Raw genomic sequence first — 22,323 nt, forward strand, 5'->3', positions numbered from 1 at the left:
CAAGCAAAATAAAAAACTGTACAAGGCAGAATGATTTTAAGGAATGCTGATGGTAAGGAGGTCACTGAATCAGTCGATATATTGGAATTACTGAGCAAGCACTTTGCAAGAGTATATCATCCAGGTGGTGACATTGAAAAAATGAAGGAACCATTAGTCATACGGGAATTGTGATGAATGAAGTGGAGTTGAATAGTCTATTACAGAACCTTAATGTGAATACATCTGTGGGATTGGATGGTATACCAGCTTGTGTCGTACGAGAAGCGGCTAAAGAATTGTCAGTATCCTTGACCCTGTTATTTAATCTAAGTCTTGGGTCTGGTTTAGTCCCGAAGGTGTGGAAAGAGGGGAAAATAGTTCCACTGCATAAAGGAGGATCCAAGACTACTGGTGCAAGTTACCAACCGATCAGCATATCAGGAGTCGTTGTCAAGGTCTTGGAGAAAGTAGTCAAGGGAAAAATACAGGAATGGATTGATGAAAATGAGATACTGTACAGGGGACAGCATGGCTTTGTGAAGGGTAGATCATGCCTCAGTAACTTGCTCACGTTTTGTAACACAGTGATGGCTGAACTGGATAAGGGTAATGGGTTTAGAGTGATTCTACTGGACCTTGCCAATGCCATTGACAGGATACCACATGGAACTCTAATCAGTAAACTGGAGCAGATGGGGATGGATATAGGGTTGATGGAGAGATACCAGATTGGTTTATTCAGGAGTGGAGTCAAAAAGATGGCTTGTGACTAGTGGTGTGCCACAGGGTTCTGTTCTTGGACCATTACTTTTCAATTTGTTCATTAATGATATAGGAAAGGATCTGAGAGGAAGTGTTCACTTGTTTGCTGATGATGCAAAGTTGGGTAGAGCAATTGTGAGTGCACAGGATGTGAAAATTTTGCAGGATGATTTGGATAGTTTGGAGGACTGGGCTAAGGAGAATGGATGTCAAATTAATGTGGCAAAGTGTAAGGTTATGCATTCTGGACTGAAAAGATTAGCAGCAGTATATCACATTGCTGGAACCATACTCCAGGAGATTGATGAGGCCAGGGATTTGGGAGTGTTGGTGGATAGGGAGTTGAAATTTAGGGGGCATGTTGCAAAAGTGGCCAAATCAGCTCATCAAATCACTTGGTTGCTGAAAAATACTTTGACGAGCAGAGACAAGCAAGTTATTGTTCCTCTGTGCTGTGTTTTGATATGACCTCATCTCGACTACTGTGCCCAGATTTGGTCACCTAGGTTTCTTCTTGATGGGGAGGAGGTGGAGAGGATCCAGAGGCGAGTGACCAAGATGATAGCCGGTCTATGGAATGACCCTTATGAGAACAGGTTGAAGATCTGTGGGTTGCAGAAATTGGTTGATAGGCAGAAAAGGGGAGATATGATTGAGACATTCAAATTGCTAAAGGGTTTCTATAGGATTAATTCAGATGATATTTTTTGAGATCAGGACTGGTGGTGGGAAAACTAGGGGGACTTATATGGAAGCTGGGCAAGAGTGTGGTTAGCAAGGGTGTCAGAGCTGGGTTCTTTACTTTTAGTGGTAAATGTGGAATAAACTGCCAGAGTCTGTTGTGGGTGCTATGACAGTGAGTGAGTTCAAGGCAAGGTATGATAGATACTGTGAGAATATCGTATAGTTGTGTGGACATGATGTTTAGGGCTTACCTCGATGAGTCTAAGGACTCCCTGGAGTCGCCATAATAATAATAATACTGTTGATATTACCAGTATTCAATATTTGATTCTTTTATAATGTCTTTTTCTAAATTTACTTCAAATTCTTTTTTTCATTTCCATTCCAGGTTTATTGCTATTTTTCTTCAGACAAATGTATGATCTTTGTTTAATCTTACTTTGTTTTAATATTTATGTCTTGTACTATAATATGGTTTTTGCAGTCATATATAATCATTCTTGTTAGTTTCATTTGGCTCTAGGTTTATTTTTACTAAATAACTTAAGGAATTTACAACGTATGCTGGAATATAAATTAAAATTAAACTTTAATATATACTTCCTATATTTTCTTTTTCTTATATTATCTTCCTATATCCATGTTTATTTGTTTTTGAGGTATCTTTTTGAAAAAAAGTGTTCATTATTTTTAGATTTTTTCTTCTGCTAATTCTACTAACATTTTTTCCCTTTCATTTCCATTGCCAATTGAGACTTTTAAACTGTTGAGAGGTGGTTACAGGGTTGACACTGGGGAGTTCTTTCGCTTGGTTGAACAGCAGGAAGGAGTCATGACAAGGGGCCATCCCTGGACGTTACGAAAGGAAACTATGAGAAAGAGGGTGAGGAGTGGTTTCTTTGCATGGAGGGGGGTTGAATCATAGAATGCATTGCCTGATGGAGTGGTGAGAGCGAGAACGCCCAATGCATTTAAGGAGTGGTATGATAGACTTTGTGTTTCCTAGGAGGGACCTCCCTCAATGAGTCTTGATAGACTTGTGTTTCTTAGAAAGGACCTCCCACGATGAGTCTTTTGACTCCATGGAGGCCCAAATAATAATAATAATAATTATAAATATAAATCAGCTAACACCTTTTATTCCTTTGTAGGGGAGTAGGCGAGGCCTTTTAATCCTATCTAGCTTTTAGAGACTGAGTGGCCAGTTCAATTTTTCTGGTAGCCAATCAGAGATAGTTGGCACAAGACTCTAATTATAAGCAGCAACCAATGAAGAGACTGCCAGATAAGTGTTCCAATCTCTTGCTACCTAACCCTAACAGGATAATGTTGTCTGAAGTAGTTTGGATTCCCTGGTTGTTTTTGTCAAGTTTACATGACGAAAAACCTGACTTTCTGGAATGAAAAGCCTGCTTGCAAGATAAATATGTATAATCAGTTAGTGGTTTAACAAATTCGCTGCCTCATCAATGATGCTTATTTTTTTTTTAATCTCATGTTTTCAAGTTTATATATTTCACAATATATTTTTATTTAACATAATTAACATTATGAGCCTCTGTAGCTCAGCTTGAAATTGAGTTAGATGGTCTTATATGGAGGTATGGTTTTTCCCTTTTGCATATTAGGCAAACTGGACAGAGAAACTTTGTAATTAAAAATAGAAAAAAATACATTTATGAAGTACTGATAGATTAGTGCGTAATGGCAGTATGAGATAGTGTAGCACGGCATCATTTTATCTGTAAATAAAGAAATCTCTGCATGATTATCCAGCAAAATCTTAAAAGCAGTTGCTATTACTAAGTCACTTGTTTTTCTTTTTTTTTTTAAATTAAATATCAGAACCACATAAAAAAAGTGCAGTGCCATGTGTGGACAAGAGAGCAAGAAGAAAGAAGGAATCTGACATTTTTCTTGAACATCTGAAGGCTGTAATCTTTGAAGGAAGACAAAGTGTGGGATGATGTTCTAAATAACAGAGGCAGATGGAATGGAATTGGAGTTGGATAGGAAGTTTGAGGCTAGGCAATATATGAATGTTGATCAGCAGTCGCTCATATTTGGATGGTTTTGAAAGAAAGTGGAGGAATGATGGTGGCAAGTTCAGCAGAACTTGATTCATGATAATACTTATAGATGATAGGATAGATACTGTCTAAGTGAAAGTGATTGGAGTGAATCTTTGAGAGAAGGATCATCAGTTAAATGAGATTGTCCTCTTCTGGATAGCATCAAGAGAAATTTTAGGTGTACTGCTATCACAAATGTGTGAGCAATATTCCAGGATTAGGCAAATTTGAGATTTGTCCAGTGCTAGCAATCATAAAAGCAAAATAGTTTTGTGGGCAAAAAAAGTACACCTATTATTTTGAAGGCTGAAGAAGCTGGAGCTGAGATGTGTTTGTGTCATGAAAGGCTAGAGGTGTGTTAGCCCAAGCAGAGAAATCTGATCATGTTTGGTACATGAAGTAACTTCGTAAGAGTTTTTCAGTTGAAAATGAGTTAGCTGGTCTATATGGAGGTAGGGTATTTTTCTGCTGCATTGCCTGCAATGTAAGAGGGAAAAAACTTGATGTCTAGTTCAATTATCAGGAGTAAGAGGAAATGAACTAGTGATCTTTCTTGAAAGAAATAAGATAGCGCTGTGATTAGATTAGCATTTCATTTTATAATTTGATAAAATACGTTAGAAGAAAGTATGGCTCCCGTACGAAGGAAAATGGTGGCCAGTAATGATGGCTCGCCATCTTTATTCAAGAATGGTAATATAAAGGAGATTCTTTATATTACCATGTCAGAGAGATTCCAGGAACCTCTCTGACTTGTCAGAGAGGTTCCTGGAATCAACATAAGCCTTAAAACACACTCCAAACCTTAACAAGTATGGCTGTATAAATCTACCAAAGATTTGGGAGACAGTCATCTTAAGACCAAATTAATATTTATTACTTTTATTTTATTTCATTTTTTCAAACTTTCTAAGACTATCATTTGGACTACTATTTCAAAACTTTGAATTTTTTTTTATTATTTTATTTTTTTAAACCTAGATGGCACCATATTAGGACTTGAGTCTTGTGTTGCATGCTGCAATTACTTTTACTAGCCCCACTGTTACACCGGATTGTGGTTGTTTTGCATTTGTAACAAACTTTGTTGTATGCTCTGAAGATGCTGGATATAATACCAGTGAAATATTAGCTTTTAAGTTAATAAATAGTTATTTTCTTAATCATCTGTGTTCATATCAAACCGTGAAATCTATTACAAAAAAGATTATCTACTAGGTTTGTAAAGTGAACACAAGGAATGGAGTGAAATCTTATCCATAGCTTTACAGTAAGAAAAGACTAGAGTAAGAAAGTAGAGAGTTTACTATTATTATTCTTGACTGGCTCACCAAAAAACCCCATACACTGATAAGACAAAATTAATTATATTCACAAATAAACCCACTGAGCCAACCAGTTGATATATATATATAACCATCCAACATAAAAAACACACAGAACAGTAAAACCACTGCTATCACTCTGGTAGAAACAGTATGATACCTTGGAATTTACTTTGATACAGATATGAACTGGAATAGCCACATAAGCTATCTACAAAACAAGCTCTGAACAATAACTAGCAAACTCTACAGGTTAAAAAAAATAGTTCCCACATGCCTTAAAATACTAGTATACAAAGCACTATGCCAAAATATACTAAGATACACTATAACAACATATGCTTTCTGTGCGCACTACAAACTAAATAGATTAATATCACTACAAAATGATAAAGCTGATCTTTTGGGATCAAAGAGACAATACTGCCTTTATATAGACAGCAATGTTAGAAAACAAAATACTAACAGCAAGACAAGTGTCTTGCTGTTAGTATCAAAGAGGTATGTCATTATGCAGCTACTAATAATAATTAATAAAAAGATCTCAGACAACTAATTATATCACATACAAATATAATAATCACTACTGAAAGGCATCTCAAAGTTTTTTCTACATCCAGAAGTCAAAGCAAGGTTGAAGTAAATTAGAAGTCATATTTCCATATACAAGTAGTCAAAAGGTGTCACAACTTATTATTTAAATACTCTGGATTAGAAATAGATGTTGAAAGTTGTTTTTCACTTGGTTATACTATAAATTAAAGATGCCAAGAAATTATATTCTTGGTTTAATCCTTTATCCAAGTGTAAGCAAACAATACACTTGGTTTGCACATCAAAGTTTGCACATGAAGCTACTTCACGACAGGGTTACTTATATATAGAGGCTAATGCATGCATATCAGTTGCCTTAGTATCCCATAATGCAATGTTCATATCCTTATGGGCATGTATAATGCTATGTATTACTGGAAAGGCCACTACCCACACTGGTTTTGGCCTTTATTGAGGTTTTATCAGTGGGAGCCAGACCCAGGAGTGATACCAAGTAAATCAGAAGTCATATTTCCATATACAAGTAGTCAAAAGATGTTACACCTTATTACTAAAATACTCTGGATTAGAGATAGATGTTGAAAGATTTTTTCACTTGGTTATACTATAAATTAAAGATGTCAAGAAATTATATTCTTGATTTAATCCTTTATCCAAGTATAAGTAAACAAAGTTTGTGCTTGAAGTGACTTCATGCATAGCATTATACATTTCCAACTGACTCACTTTCCTTGCCTGCTCTTTATATTCCTCATGCAATTGCTTTTTAACTCTTACTTTATTACTGTTTGTATAACTTTTTGACCTTGGAATTCATTCAGTCAGTGCAATTGGTTCTTTATCAGTTTTCAAGCAAAACTAATCTCCTTTTCATCTAGATTGTGATAGAGTGGAAATTTATGAACTCCTATCTTATCACAGTCTAACATGCTTTTCCAAACAAAAGAATGAGATAAATACAGTAAATTGCCTCTAAGTGTAAAATAAGTAATATGTATATCAAGTATGTTCTGTTATGAAAGGGTAAATAAGTATGTATTTTGTGCCATTCACGAATGTGGTTAATTCAATATTGAAAGTGTAAGACATTAGCAGAGCATTATAAAGTATGTATAAAAGAATTATAAAATGTAAGCACAAATTCAACAGTTGGGGGGGGTCAAGTCCAAAGGTTACGGAGTCGTAACGAGAGGGAGCGGCTCACCCCAAGCAAACAATGTGACGTCAGCGTACGTGCGATAGTGGGGGAGAGATATGGATGCCATGATGTAATAGCACGTGTGAGTTGGCTGGACATCGAAAAGGGTGAGAATTGCCGAGAAGGAAAGATGGAAATATAAGGGTTATGCGACCCTGTAACAAGGCTTTTTGTTCCTGGATCTCCTGTGTGTTCCTCTCTCGTGGTGGCGGGTGGTGCCAGTGCCCCGTACCGGAGGAATTCCCAATAGGCGGCTACGGTCTTGGTGGCCGTATTCTCTGCCAAAAGAAGCAAGTCCGACTGTCCACGGAAGGCCAGTTTCATGTGAATCTATGAGGCACTAAAGAACCAAAAGGGAAGATAAGTAAACTTTGTTTGTGTTACACTGTTTATGAATGAAAGATTTGTGTCACTTTAATATGTTATAGAAGAAGAACATTAATGATATAGGATGGTATTGTTATCACTTTAGAAGAATATTGATTTTAACCTTACTATCTGTCGTTGTGTTAAGGTTCGCCTTTATATTGAATTTAGTTAAGGATATGTCAGAGTAAAGAATTGGCAAAAGTATAAAGAGATTGTGAAAGATATGAATGTTATCTTGTGTAGTCTGACAGAGTTACGGAGTTTTAGATTGATTGTGATAATAGTACATGACTAATGCATTAGCGAAGGTTAATATAATTCTTACTTTAGGAAGCTACTGTATAATATTTTATAAGTGTAATAGTAGTGTTTGAATATTATATACCTTGTCTGGAACTCCCTTAAGATGAGATTTTAATTTATGTTATTATGTGTATCAACTTTTGAGTATAATAAACCTTGCATTTGATTCTAACAAAGACTTTCTGTAATTTCTGGAATCCGATGCACCGCTTATAAAATATTAATGCGAACCTATGCGGGATATTAAAAGGGTATATTTTGGCCACGTCTGCAGAGTTGATAGGTATCATTAAGTACTGTCCTGAGATTACCTCTTGGTTGTTAATATTAATTAATCTAATAGCGCTAGGTGGCGCAGCGAAACAAATAAATTTCTTGGCATTTTACGAGAGGTAAATCTCAGACACTTTGATACTCTGGTACTACCTCGATCTCGAGGAAATTCCATTGTCCCTCAGAGGTACCACGTGCTACCCGATAGAGTGTATTACGGAGATATAGCATAAAAAGGTTAAAATAGTTGTGATAAGCAAAATCGGCGACACAACATAAATGGCGCAGCTGGTAGGATATTGGTAGAATAAGGTTAAGATAGAGGAAGGTTTAGGTTAGAAAAGATTGAATAAAATACAACCATTGTACAATAAAAACTACAATTCAGTACAACACCCTTCTTATACCAGTGCTTCAAGCTTTTTCCTGAGCTTTTCATAAATACAGGCCATGTAATTCCACACACATTATTTTTTCACAGATCCTCGTGGCTTCTCACCACCACATTTGTAACACCTTATGGCCACTCTTACCAACTGGAGGTGTATTTGACACCACTCTCACAATAACATCCTCTCACGAAATTATCCGAGTCAAGATTCTTGATCTTCTTATGCTCTCTGTTGACATTCCAATAATTCATGGCCGCTTTTGTTTTCCAGGCCAGTTTGCCAATACATTTCCTTATTATCAACTTTTCATATTCCCATGCCTGTTGTAGTATTTAACAAAATATCTCATCCTGTCCACCTACTTTGTGTGACCAACTGTCACACAGAGGTAGCAGGTTTTTTCCTCCTGGAAACTTGGGTTTTAATATGTAAAACAGGAAAATTTCAAATTTTGTTCATAATTCCAAAACAACAGCAGCACAGTTCCTGTATTGTTATCATCAGCACTCTTCTCTCCTTCTACCCAAATAATAACAGCATAATTCATGTGCTTATTAGACTTACATTCACAAGAGTAAATAATAATTTTTATTATTGCAAATATTTTGATCAGAAACTAACCTCCAGACAATATGTAACAGAGGGCATGTGAGGATTGAGGATCTTGGATTTGGTCATCTCATCAGAGGATGTAATTATAAATGAGGTGTCAAATCATCCACCAATTGGTCAGAGTGACCATGAGGTGATTACCTGGGTGGTTGCCAGCAGTGTGAGGACCTCTGTGAGAAAAAAAGGGTATATGTGGAACTACAAGGGGGGGGGGGTGATTATGAAGAGCTCAGGAGACAGCTTGCGGGTGTAGCATGGAATGAGGAGTTAGCTGGAAAAGAGATCAATGCAGCTTGGGGGATTTTCAAAAACTATCTAGTAGATGCAATGTCTAAGTGTATTCCAAGGGTGAGAAGGTTAAATAAGGTGTGAGATGAATAAAGAGATTAAGCATGCGATACAGAGAAAGAGGGCATTGTGGAGGCAGCATAAGAGAAGTGGAAATAACCAATTTCATGAGGTCTACAAAGACCAAGCAAGGAGGGTGACTTGGTTGGTGAGGGTAGCTAAAGAGAGGTATGAACGGCAGTTAGCTAATGAAGCCAAAAAGAATCCTAGGAAGTTCTTTCGATATGTAGCCAGCAAAAGAAAGAATGATTATGGAAGGATGACATTGATATGAGAAAATGGTATAAAGACAGCTGTTGCAGAATGTGAGGTGGAGATACTTAATGAGCAATTCATAAAGGTCTTTCAATCTTGTGAATGTGATTTCATGGAGAGATTGAGAGCAATAGATGATAGGGAGGAGAGACTGACTGTAAGTGAGCAAGAGGTGTATGGGGAGTTGAGTAAACTAGATGTTAATAAGGCTGTGGGACGATAATATATCGCCACGTATTCTGAAGGAATGTGCCAGGGAGTTGACACCTGTCTTGACATATTTTTTTTAATATGAGTCTTGCACTCGGTCAAGTCCCTAAGGAGGGCAAGATTGTGCCACTTCATAAAGGAGGTGATTGAACTCAAGCATCAAACTATAGGCCTATCTGTGTGTCAGTGTTGTGGTTTAGTTGTTGGAGAAGCTTGTGAGAACTAGGATCCAGAGTTGGGTTGACAACAATGGTATTATCTTTGATGGACAGCATGGATTTGCTAAAGGGAGGTCATGTTTTAGTAATCTACTTACTTATTACAATAAAGTGACTGCTTCCTGGGACAGAGGAGAAGGGTACACAGTAATATACTTAGATTTTGCAAAGGCTTTTGATAGACTACCTCATGATAAATTGATAGTCAAACTAGAGCAGATGGGGTTGGATATTAGATTAGTGCATTGAATTGGAGACTGGCTATCTGATAGCCATCAACAAGTTGGGGGAGCGATATCCAGGAAAAGGAAAGTCACTAGTGGAGTGCCTCAGGTGTCTGTTTTGGTGCCATTACTGTTTAACTTGTATATTAACAATATAGGTGAAGATTTGGATGGAGATATTCAGTTGTTTGCAGATGATGAAAAGTTGGGACGAACCATGAAGAGTAGTGAAGATGTTGTGGCCTTACAGGAAGACTTGAATAGATTGAGTGATTGGGCAAGCAAATGGGGATGCGAGTTCAATGTTGCAAAATGTAAGGTTTTAAAATTTGGAAAACAAAGATGGGATGCAGAATATATGCTTGGTGAGGATATATTGTTGGAGGTGGAAGAAATAAGAAATCTTGGGGTGATAGTGGATAAGGACCTGAAATTTAGGGGACACATAGCCAAAACTGTGAAGACAGCACAAAGGCTTCTGGGATTGATGCGGAGGACACCGACGTGTAGAAGTAGGGAGATTCTTGTTCCATTGTATAAGGCTTTGATTAGGCCACACATGGACTATTATGCCCAGATTTGGTCACCTGGTTTTCAGAAGGATGAAGAGATGTTGGAAAGGGTCCAAGGGCAATTGACTAAGGTAGTTTCTGACCTCTGGAATGTCGAGTATGAGGACAGATTGAGAAGATGCAATTTGCAGAGTCTGATGGACAGGAGGGAGAGGGGAGATATGATAGAGACCTACAAGTTGATAAGGGGTTGTTATAGGATCAATGCTGGAGAGGTTCTACAGAAAATAGTGGGACATCGGGGGAGAACCAGAGGTCATCCCTGGAAATTGTATAAAGAGGGTGTGTGAGTAGGGGAGTGAGGGGGCAGGTTTTTTTGTGCAGAGTTGTGAATGATTGGAATGCCTTGCCTGAGAGTATGGTGTCTGCAAGGCGTTTGAATGTGTTCAAGGCATGGTATGATGAGCTGTGTGTGTGATAAAAGGACCTCCCAGATGAGTCTTTGACTCCATGAGGTCTTGGGTTAATAATAATAATAATGATAATATCACACCTCTTCTTGTGCGCTAGCCTTTTCATGCATAAAAACTTGTCACATCTATGGATGTGATGTGTTTGTGCTTTTTAGCCTCTGGAAAATTTGAGAACGTTGTCTGCTCAAGATACCAGTTCTTGTTTAAATAATGCCATATATAAATGCTCTTGCACAAGTGTTAACTCTATACATATTCAACATCTACCCCATCCCAGTTTTATTGTTTTTACATTTGGGATGATACACCAAAAATTTCATTAAAAATTCTTGATACAGACTATGAGAGGGCAGTCTAGTTGTTAATTGATGATCTTTTCTCATGGTCTCACCTCAGCCCCTTTCTCATAGAAAAACCCATTTTACTATCGGGGCACAAATGTCTGTAGCAATTTATTCTAGTCATTCATCATTTTCCAAACAAAAAAATCTAGTCTACACACCCTTACTGACAGTAGTCTTACATAACTTTGAGGGATGACTCGTAGCTCTCTCTCTCTATTTGTATTAAAAAAATCCTTTTACATTAATCATATAGAATCCCCTTTAGTTATGTACAAGTTTCTTCTTTTCTCTCTGCCAACAGACCTTTGCAGTTCACACGTATTCAGTCTATGCTCATAGAGAGAATTCCACAGATCTGTCACGTTCTTGGTCACTTGACTCTTGGATCCAGGTCACCAAATCTGTGTGTAGTCAAGATGTGGCTGTATCGCTGGCCTGATTGGCAGAGTGGTTAGCATACCCACTCTCCAACCAACAGGTTGCAGGTTTGAATCTCACCATAGGCGTGGATGTTTCTGACTGTCTTTAGGTGGGAGATGAATTTTATTGCCTGGTGTGAGACCACTGCCCCACTTATTGGAGACATGAAATGGCTTGGTTTGAAAAATGTTCCACATTTGGTCTCAGGAGCAGGGTTTCCGTGCTAGGTAAAAATAAATTAAAAAATTACGTAAAAATATATAAAATTGATGAAAACGGGGAAAATAAAAATTTAGTCCACCCAAATGTACTATAAGTACAAATGTCCTGTAGGTTTACAAATAACCTTTCATAGGTGGGAACCACATAAAAAAAAAAATCATAGCCTTATAATTGGCCTGGCTGGCCGAGTGGTTAGCGTATCCACTCTCCAACCAAAAGGCTGCGGGTTCTAATTCCGCTGTGGGCATGGATGTTTGTGACAGAGCTGTAGAGCAGGTGCCCTCTCTCGATGAGTCTTTGGACTCCCTGGAGGTGTCTTCTAATAATAATAAACAGGGATAGTAACCTCCCTATATCTACTTGTCGTGTTCCTCAACTCCAAGTAATCCTTTGAGCTATTTTGTCAACTTTTGCAATATTTCCTTTGAACTTAAACTTTCCGTCCACCACCATCACTCCCAAATCCCTAACTCCATCAATTTCCTGCAGTCCAGTACCATTAATACAGTATGTATTTTTTTCATCCTAAAGAACATAACTTTGCCATAATTAAACTGATAATTATCATCCTTTGTCCACATTGCCAGTTTATTTAAATCATCCTGCTGGATCTATATATCACCTTTATTAATTATTGCTCTCCTAAGTTTGCATCATCATCATCATCATCAAACAGCTGAATGCTCCCTCTCAAGTCATTCTTTATATCATTAATATTCAAATTAAAGACAGTAGCAGCCTTAGTATAGAGCCTTGAGGCACTCCTTTAGTCACCCCCATTCTCCTGGATTACACTCCACTGTATACAACTATCTGGTGGCTGTCTGTCTGTCTGTCAGCTCCTCCATCAGTGCCATCATCACATCCATTGATCTATTTGCTCCAACTTATATAATGGTTTTCTATTTAGTATTATGTCAAATGCTTTTGCCAAGTCCAACAGAGTATCATGATATAGCTATTTCCCCTATCCAATTCACCTCTCACTCTATTATAAAATTTAATTTCATTGTCTGGTGTGAGACCACTGACTTGTTTATTGGAGGCCTGAAGTGGCTTGAAAAAGTTCCATGTAAATTATATAATTATATAAATAATTATATAATTTATATAATAAAAAATTATATAAAATTAATAAAAAAAATAGAGTAAAAAATCCTTAACTTACTCAGGGTACTAATGTACTATAGCCTTACAATCTTTTGTGAGTGGGAATCATAAAAAAAAAAAAAAAGGTAGGACCTACCTTTAACAAAACTGTGCTGCCTACCAAAGATATGATATTTTTCTCTGCCCATTCCTGAATTCTATCTTTAACCAACTTTACCTTAACTACCACTCCTGAGATTCTAATTGCTCTGTAATTTGCTCCTGCTGTTCTGTTTTGAAGGCTTCTTTATTTAAGGGAACTTTCTTGTCCTCTTTCCACTCCCTCAGAACCTTATTGGATCCAAGACTTAGATTAAACAGTTTGGTTAGAGGTGCTGTAATTTCTCTTGCACACACACTTTAATAACACATCAGCATGTGTTATGCTGACATTTTCATATTTCAAATATTCAAATTGATATTTTTCAGTATGCTGAGAAGCTCTATTTTGTCTATCTCAGTCTATTTCTCATTTTTTTGAGAAATAGACTGACATTCTCACATTAGTGTGTCACGTCATGCCAACATGTCAGCAACTGTACTGTCTCAACCTAGATGTATACCTCTTCAGGGTGATCACTTAGCAACTTGACTATTTCTTCTTCTTCTTCTGTGACTTTCCTGTCATTGTCACTGATTAAAGTTATCCTTCCATAATCATTCTTCCTCTTACTTGCTTCATAGTGAAAGAACTTTAGAATTTCCTTTGGTCTGCTTAACTAATTTCATCTCATCTGATTTATCCCTCATTATAACCATGCTAATTACCCTTCTTGCTTGCACTCTGTACTGCTCAATAGGCACGGTGTCCACTTTTTTTTTTTCCCACCTCCTGCTTTATGATGCTATACATCAATTTAACTCCCTTGGTTTGCACTATTGACATTCTTTTCTTGTAGCTTTTTATGCCATGGCATTGCTACTGCTACCTAACTTTGGCATAATTGTCAGCTTTGTAGTTATCCCTCCTTCCTTCCATTATTTGCTATTTCAGATAATTTTCCTGTAGTAGCTCTATAAATTCCATTTCCTCTCTCTAGTCTATCAATCTATGTCCTCATAGTCGAAGTTCTCTGCAATAATTGCTCAGCCTGCACTTATTGTGTTAATCTTCTGATTCATGGATTCATATCTTTTTGTGTGTCCCTTTGTCTATTGCAACAACCAAAATATATTTTGTCCTGTTTAGCCTAGTGGCTGTGTGCTTTGCAACCATATGCCTGGGGAAGGAGTGTCCTAGGTTTGATTCCCATCAGTGACATGAGGAGTTGAAGGGTCTTCCTCAGCCATAGCCAAGTTAGCCGGTCTTGGGCATGGACAGTAGGGTTTTTCCCCCAGTTTATCCTGTTGTTTTTCATCCCACAAAAAAGGCAAACCGGCCTTGAGAACTCAACACTACGGACATAGGATACACCGGGGCATAGGGCTGACCACCTTATCCTGTAACCGGTTTGAGGTCCGATGATTAATAAACCCTCAACACCGCAAGGTAAAAGAGGGTAAAAGGAAGATGAGATGAGATGAGACCTCCATCTTGTATCAGGTAGCTCAAATGAATCATCTCCCTTAGTCCTAAAATCTCCTTAACTTCCATTTTTGTTGGTTGCATTTCTTCAGCCGTCATCAGCAGTACACTTACTCTCATCATATTTCCTCTTTCCTCCCTGAAAATACTATATCCTGTATATTCTCTTTCTGTATTGTCTTTTGTCAATCAGATCTCACTGATACTAGTAATTTTTAGTCAAGTTAAGCTGAGCAATGCTAACAAACTCTTCTTCTTTATTTCTGATTATTCTGGGTTATGTGTACAATTACCAATTGTCTACTTGTCAATCAACTCAATCAAAACCTAGGAAACTGTATTTGGCATTGCATAATCATTTTTGCACTTAGACTCATTTGTCCCAAAGATGGCTTGATACATCCTTGACTGCATCCCCTTTTCCACCTAACACTTCTAGTTTCCCTGATTTTGCACCTCCAGCCTCTCACAGAACAGCAAATTTTCATCAAATATGTGTAACTCCAAAACCATTCAAATGTAATCCATCAGGCATATACAAGGATCTTTTGTCAATCAAATTCACTTCATATATCAATGAACTGCACACCATCATTCTGCCAGAATTTTCTCTGTGATGTTAATAGTTGCTACTTCAAACATTTGATGCATTCCTTATCTTCCTTTTACAGAAATATCAATTTCTAAGTATGTAAATTTTATGTTTTTGATAGTCTTATTAATTATCTTTTTTCCAGTCATGAGAATAAATCAACTCAGTGGACTCATCCCAGGACAGGAAAGAAAAAAAGGGTTTCTGGAAGTAAGTATTTTACCTGTCTGTTTCAGATTGAATTTTTGTATTGAAATGCTTTTCAGTTACTTGCATAAATAATTAACATAATTAAGATGCAAATAAATTAGAATGCATTGCCTTTTCATAAAGTCACTTGGTTTTGGTTTAACTGTCTTATTTAATTATTACATTTTGCCTTGTTCAGCAAAGCAAGGGCACTGTCATAGGCACAAAGATAAGAATGTGTACTAGGATACAGAAGGAAGGAAAACAAACTCAGTACTAAAGGCTAATCCTAAAATCTTAACTGGTACCCTGTATGGATATAGTAAGGAGATCTTGATTGTTAGGCTGATGGTCTCCTCATCATAGTCTCCAAATGTTGAATATTGCAATATATTTATATTTATTTAAGTTAGGAGAATATTCTGAAGCTGTGAAGATATTCCACACTCTCTCCTTATTAAAAACAACATAAATATTTTTATTTTTTATGTGAATTCCACTCATGAAAGACTGTTAGCCTATAGCACAGGGGTCTTCAACCTTTCAGACAGTGTGGGCCGCATTAAAAATTTCAGTGAAGTCCGCGGGCCACTAAGCTATACTGCGGTATTTGGAATTGTAAGATGCTTTCCAGATTCACAAGGAACGCTGTGTATTTAATACTTTACATAAAATCCTATAAAAATAAACAAACTCAGCTTTAAGAGCATAGGTAGGAGTCGAGTTCATGATAAGTAAATACAATCAATACTTGAAAAAAGATAATTTAATGAAGAAAACATTCATTTTTTTACAATGCCAATGGGCAACTTGGCAATGTTTTTCCTTGACCAGCTTGTCGATGTTGGCATCAGTGTTGGAAGTCGTTAAGTGAAGAGTATTCTTGAGATGTTAGTCCATAATCTGAGTTCTTGTCTTGGACTTCATGCTTCATTCTGGAGAAGAACTACACACATAAGTATGTACTTGCTAAGAAAGCACACATTTTCAAAACATGCAGGCAAAGATTAGGGAATGCATCCTCAGAAATGTAGTCTTTGTAAAATGTAAGCAAGGGCACATTGAATAATTTTTCTCTAATTTTTCTTTTGGAGTTCAAGCAGCACCATTTGTACTGAGCCTGGCATTTCGGCAGCATTGACACTGAATGGCATTGAAAATAAATCTAAAGAAAACTGTTGGTTATGAAAATCACTAATCTCCCTTCGAACTCACTTCGCAACATGGCTAATTTTGTAGCATATTCATCAAGAGACGAACAGTTGGACTCAGCAAGAAGCTGAAAATGAGTTAGGTCTTTTTTTGCAAGTTGTGCCTCCCAAAGTTTGAGCTTGGCCACAAAACCTTTGATGTGATCAAACAGTGTGCACCAGTTGATCTTTGGATTGTAGCCGCTTATTTAGGTCATTCATATGCAACAAGATGTCGGTTGCAAAGGCAGAGTCTGTCATCCACTTCGGATTGTTAAATTCCGCAATCGGGTTCCCCTTGGTTTGCATGAACTGCTGTATTTCGCTCCTTAAGTCAAAGACTTTTTTAAGAACCTTCCCTCTGCTCAACCAATGCACATCACTATAATAAAGCACATCGCCGTGATCTGCTTTGTACTCTTCGGTCAAAAACTCTTGGAATTGACGATGATTCAATCCTCTTGCTCTAATAATGTTGACGACAGTCACAATAACTTTCACGACATTCTCAAATCCAATAGTTTTCGTGCACAAATTCTCCTGGTGGATTAAACAGTGGTAATGGACAAAATCTTTTCCTTCCAGTTCTGGTTCTTTCCGTAGCAGTGCAAAAAAAGCCCTTCGTTCTTTCCCACCATAGCAGGGGCACCATCAGTTACCACACCCTCGAGGTTGGTTAAGCTGAGGTTGAAATGCTGGAGCATTTTCTTGGCAGCTTTAAGAATATCAGTGCCTTTCGTCGTTCCCTTCATAGGTATGAGTGCTAGCAGTTCTTCTGTCACATTGAATTGTTGATCATTGCTACGGACAGAGATAGCCAGTTGTGCTGTATCCTTCACATCTGTGATCTCATCGAAACCAAGTGAATATAATGTAAATTCGGACGACCATTTTTTTGAAGTTCCTTCAATGTCATTGGCAAGTTCTTCACCATGTCATGCTACAGTTACCTCAGACAAACTCGGTTTTTTAAACACTTCCGTATTATTTGGGCACAGAATATCCCCAGCAGTGATGAGGTTTTTGATTTTTTTAGCAATTTTTTCAGCTATTACATAACTTACTTTGACGCACGCTTCGCTCTCTTCCCTCTGCCTTTTAAATGTACCCTGCTGGCATTTTAAATCAATTTGGAGATGGTTCACTTTGTGTACATAAAGCCGCCCTTGAAGGTAATCGAAATTGGATGCATGCTTTGTCTCATAGTGTCATTTGATATTGTATTCTTTTAATACTGACACTGACTCACGACAAATTAAACACACGGTTTATCGTCGATCCACACAAAAAAAAAAGTACAAATTGGTGCACTTTTCATTAAAAACCCGACAAGAATCACTTGATTTACGATTTTTACTCGTAGACGCCATAGTGATAGAAGGTGAACCCAAAAAACGATCCAAAATGGCCGTGTAATGGTTATTATCCACTGAATATGTCTCACACTAATGAGAAAAAGTCTGGCAATATAAAACCACAATAGGCTATGGCTGACACGACGAACCTGCGTGCGCTTATACACGAATATCATACTGTTCATGACTGACTGTGGGTGAGATCCTCTTCTATTTATATGAAAATAACGAAGTATTGAGAACATTTGAGATGTATCTGGAAGGCATTAGACAGCGCACTTGAATGAACTACTGCTTCAGCCATCTACCTGCGATGTTAGTACTAGTACTTAAGTACCGCTTGGCACTGGTAGATGGCTGAAGATGTCTATTTAATATTTATTTTTATAGGATTTTATGTAAAGTATCAAATGCACAGCGTTCCTTGTGAATCTAGAAAGCATCTTACAATTCTAGATACTGCAGTGTAGTTTAGTGGCCCACGGGCTTCATTGAAATTAATTTTTATTTAACCATGTTTTAATGTTAAGTAGTTATTTTTTCAAAATGGCCGGTGGGCCATGGTAAAGAGCTCTGCGGGCCACGCGTTGAAGACCCCTGCTATAGCACATTAGTATTAGTACTGTGGTTGGGCTAAGCGTTAGATAATCTGGATACCCTGCTCTCAAAATCAAGTAGAGAACTTTTTCAAGTCACTTTAGGCACTCTTCTGGCCATACCAGCCTTTAAGATGATCCACTTGAAGGATGCCTAAAAAGTGTAACAACACCAGAAATCATTGTCAAGTGCACGATATGGTATTGAATGACTGGCGAACCAAAACGGATGAAATTTCTGAGACTATAGGCATTTCAAAAAAATGTGTAGAATATATTTTGCATGAAAAATTGCATATGAAAAAGTTTTTGCAAGATGGGTGCCGCGCTTGCTCACAGCAGATCAAAAACGCACTCGCACGAAAATCTCTGAACAGTGCTTGGAGCATTTTAACAAGAATAAAACTGATTTTGTGTGTCAATTTATTGCTGTGGTTGACTCTTGGATTCACCATTACACACCAGAACCCAAACTGCAGTGAAAACAGTGGACAGATGCCAGTTGTTCAGCACCAAAGAAGACAGTCAGCTCCATCAGTAGGAAAGGTCATGGCATCAGTGTTTTAGGATGCTAAAAGCATTTTGTTTATTAATTATCTTGAAAAAGGTAAAACAATAACCGGGGAATATTATTCCGATCTTTTAATTAGACTAGATGAAAAAATTTGTGAGAAAAGATCCAGTTTGCAGAAGAAAAAAATCATTTTTCATCAGGACAATGCACCTGCCCACAAAAGTGTTTTGGGCAATGGGAAAATTAAAGGATCTGCACTATGAATTGTTGGAACATCCCCCCCTATTTCCCAGATTTGACTCCTTCTGACTTCTATCTCTTCCCAAAACTAAAACTCTTCCTCGCTATTCAACGTTTTTCTTCGAATCAAGAGGTGATTGCAGCTGTAGAGGGGTATTTTGCATATCTTACTGAGAACCACTACAGGGACAGGATAATGGCGCTGGAGCATCACTGGAATAAATGTATTAATCATAAGGGAGATAATAAAAATAATTTTGAAATTATCGATTTGTTTTTTCATTGTTAGGCCAAGAACTTTTCAGACCACCCTTGTAGCTCCATTTTTTTGCCATTCAGGCTTCTTATGTTGATAGTAGTGATCTTGAATTCTGGTGATGTTGAGTTGGGACGTCTTTCAGGATTTGTTCCAGTAGCTGACTTTTCACTGTTTTTCCTGGTGAAAATAATGGGGCCTTGTTTAACTGGGTGACGCCCCAGCCAGCATAAAATTCTGTCATGTTGTGCCATCTTTTTATATTTTGGTTTAAACCAATAAGAATGCAATTTGGTCGGCTAAATCTGAAATTTGCCAGCTCATCCTCGTTTGTTCAGTATAAAAGAAGTAACTATTAAAGTAGTTCTTTATTTTCGCAATTAATTCATTGTAACCAAACATTAATTGCCTTTTTTTTTTTTTTTTTTCTTTAGCTGGCATGCTGAAGTTGAAGACTGGTAGGAGGCTCAAGGCTACTTTTTTTTTTTTTTTAAGAATCTCTCAATTGAAACCTGACTTGCAGATTTCAACTTCTGATTGAACTTCTGATTAAACACCTCTTGGTGTTTAACCTCCTTATGCTATTCTTTGCTTTGAAGAGAAATTCATGAAAATTTTTCAGTGGCAATGTGATCTGCAGCTAGTCTTGCTATTCATGTTGAGATTGAAGAACACATAGCAACTTTTATAGCCTTCAAACCACTATAACTTGCTGCAAAAGGTGTCAGTTGCTTTTCATTTTTCATAAGATCTTCATACAAATCTTTCGTCTTCTCTTGTATGACTACCTCAGACAAAGACATGTTCTGCTAGTTCTGATGCTTGATTCATATAGTCAGGCAGTATTTCTTTTTCTATTTCAGATGTTCTGCTCATCAATTGCTTGACGTTAAGATTTTGTTACCCTAGTTACTTATTATTATTACGTGACACCTCCAGGAAGTCCAAAGGCTCATCAAGGGAGGGCACCTACTCTCCAAATTTGTCTCCACCACTCAAATCATAACAAACCGCAACTACCATCATCGCAACCACACCAACACCATCTACCGACCATCACCACCACACTTAAATTATTGGAAGATTGAGCACTATTGCAAATTGAATCAGCCATTATCACTGTGGAATCATTCAATCCCATGGCTCTTTGAATGTCAATGCTGCATTCACCTCTATCAAACCGATTCAGGACTTCCAACTTCACCTGTGAAGAATGGGATTTCCCCTTTTCTTTGCTTGGTTTTTGGTTTTTATTCACATTCTTCTTCTTTTCACTTAATGTTAGTTTTCTTTATTAGGTATATGAAGAGCCAAAGGCTTCAATTCAGCGACATATGACTTGTTTAAGTTAAAGGATATTACACCCAATATCGTTAGTTTTCTTTGTTTTTCTATTTAGAAAAAAGAAAAATAGAAAAACAAAGAAAACTAACGATAAAATAGGCAGACACATTGAAAATGTCAACTGTGCTGTGAATGGAGAACCTGTGGAACAAGTAAAACATTTCAGCTACTTAGGCACAATTTTTACTGAAGATGGTAAACTAAATATAGAAATAGACAACAGAATCAGCAAAGCTGGTATCGTAGGAAGTCAATTGAATAAATTCATATGGAATAAGAAAGAAATTAGTCGGAACACTAAATTAGCTGTATACAAGACTGTGTTCAAACCAATTTTAACTTATGGATCTGAGAGCTGGGTCAGAAGTAAAACACTTGACCAAAGACTAGAGACCGCAGATATGAGAGTCCTGAGAAAGATTAGAGGCGTGAACAGATGGCATCAATGGCAATATCATATTAAAAATGAGGATATTAGGAAAGAACTTGACATTGTCAGCATCCAGGAATGCGTTAGCAGAGCTAATCTCAGATGGTATGGTCACTTAAATAGAATGGGAGAGGAAAGATTAGCAAAACAAGTGTTCTCTGCCAGGTTGGCAGGAAAATGACCCAGAGGAAGACCAAGATATAGGTGGATTGATACAGTACAAAGTGCCTTAGACGATAGAAATATAAGATCTGATAATGTTGGAGTCTTGACAAGTAACAGACTGATTTGGAGGAAAATTGTAGATAGGAAGTTAGTAATGATGTAATTTTTTCATGTAGTACTGTCATATCCTGTACACCCCTTGAGGGTACATGGCAGGAATTTGATGATGATGATGATGATTCTTTGTTTTTCTCTTGCCAGACCTCTTACTCAAAGGGATCAGAAGTTACAAATAAAGATGAATATTGCATACACCAGCATTTCTCAACCTTTCTAAGACCAGCAAAATGCCTAAAACAATTCTATGGACCACTAAGTTACAGAGACGTAGCTGGGGGGGGGGAGTCCAGCCCAGGCAGCACTTTTTTTTTTGGCATTTAAGAAATCTTGCCATACTGTGTATAAAACAGCAACTGAGTCATGAAATAGACTTCGACAATGTCATCGATTTTTCGAACAGAAAAGCGAGAAAAATAACATTTTAAAATGTTGAAATTAAAGTTTTACTTCAAAAATAAACATAGGGTTTTTAATTTATTTCCCTATACGTTGTTTTTGACTTTTTGTAATTTTTTTAAAAACCTATCTAGGAATTACCAACATTTCGGAAAAACTGTGCCATTTATAACATAATAAATCTAAAAGCATGTTTTGAATACATATGGAAACATAATTAATTAAATTCGGAGTAAACGATTAAAAGTGTATCATCATTGAACAAAGTTTTAATTTTTATTAAACAATAAATAATATGATATAATTATGTTACTACTTACTTTTAATGAGATGGTTGCGCTTCTCGCCCCTTGCAGAGTTGCTGGATATCTCGCTCAATATTGGTCAACTTCAGTTGAAGATCAGCACACACACTAAGACGATTTCTGTATTTTGTTTTTATTTGAAGGAGCGATGAAAATGCTTTCTCACAACGAAAGGTTGTAGAAACTGCGTGACAATTTTCAATA

General features: G+C 37.1%; 1 protein-coding gene across 1 annotated transcript in view; it reads left to right on the plus strand.

Annotated features, from left to right (window-relative positions):
• Positions 1–22,323, plus strand: part of Wwox (WW domain-containing oxidoreductase) — a 170,531-nt gene that overhangs the window by 13,393 nt on the left and 134,815 nt on the right. The window contains exon 2 of the mRNA XM_090407946.1: positions 15,165–15,229. Within this exon, the coding sequence (XP_090264072.1) occupies positions 15,165–15,229 (65 nt within the window). The remainder of the gene's footprint in view (positions 1–15,164; positions 15,230–22,323) is intronic.

This window comes from Typopeltis vanoorti, chromosome 18 (assembly GCF_054136105.1).
Source record: "Typopeltis vanoorti isolate ZY-2024b chromosome 18, IOZ_Tvanoo_1.0, whole genome shotgun sequence".
NCBI lineage: Eukaryota > Metazoa > Arthropoda > Arachnida > Uropygi > Thelyphonidae > Typopeltis > Typopeltis vanoorti.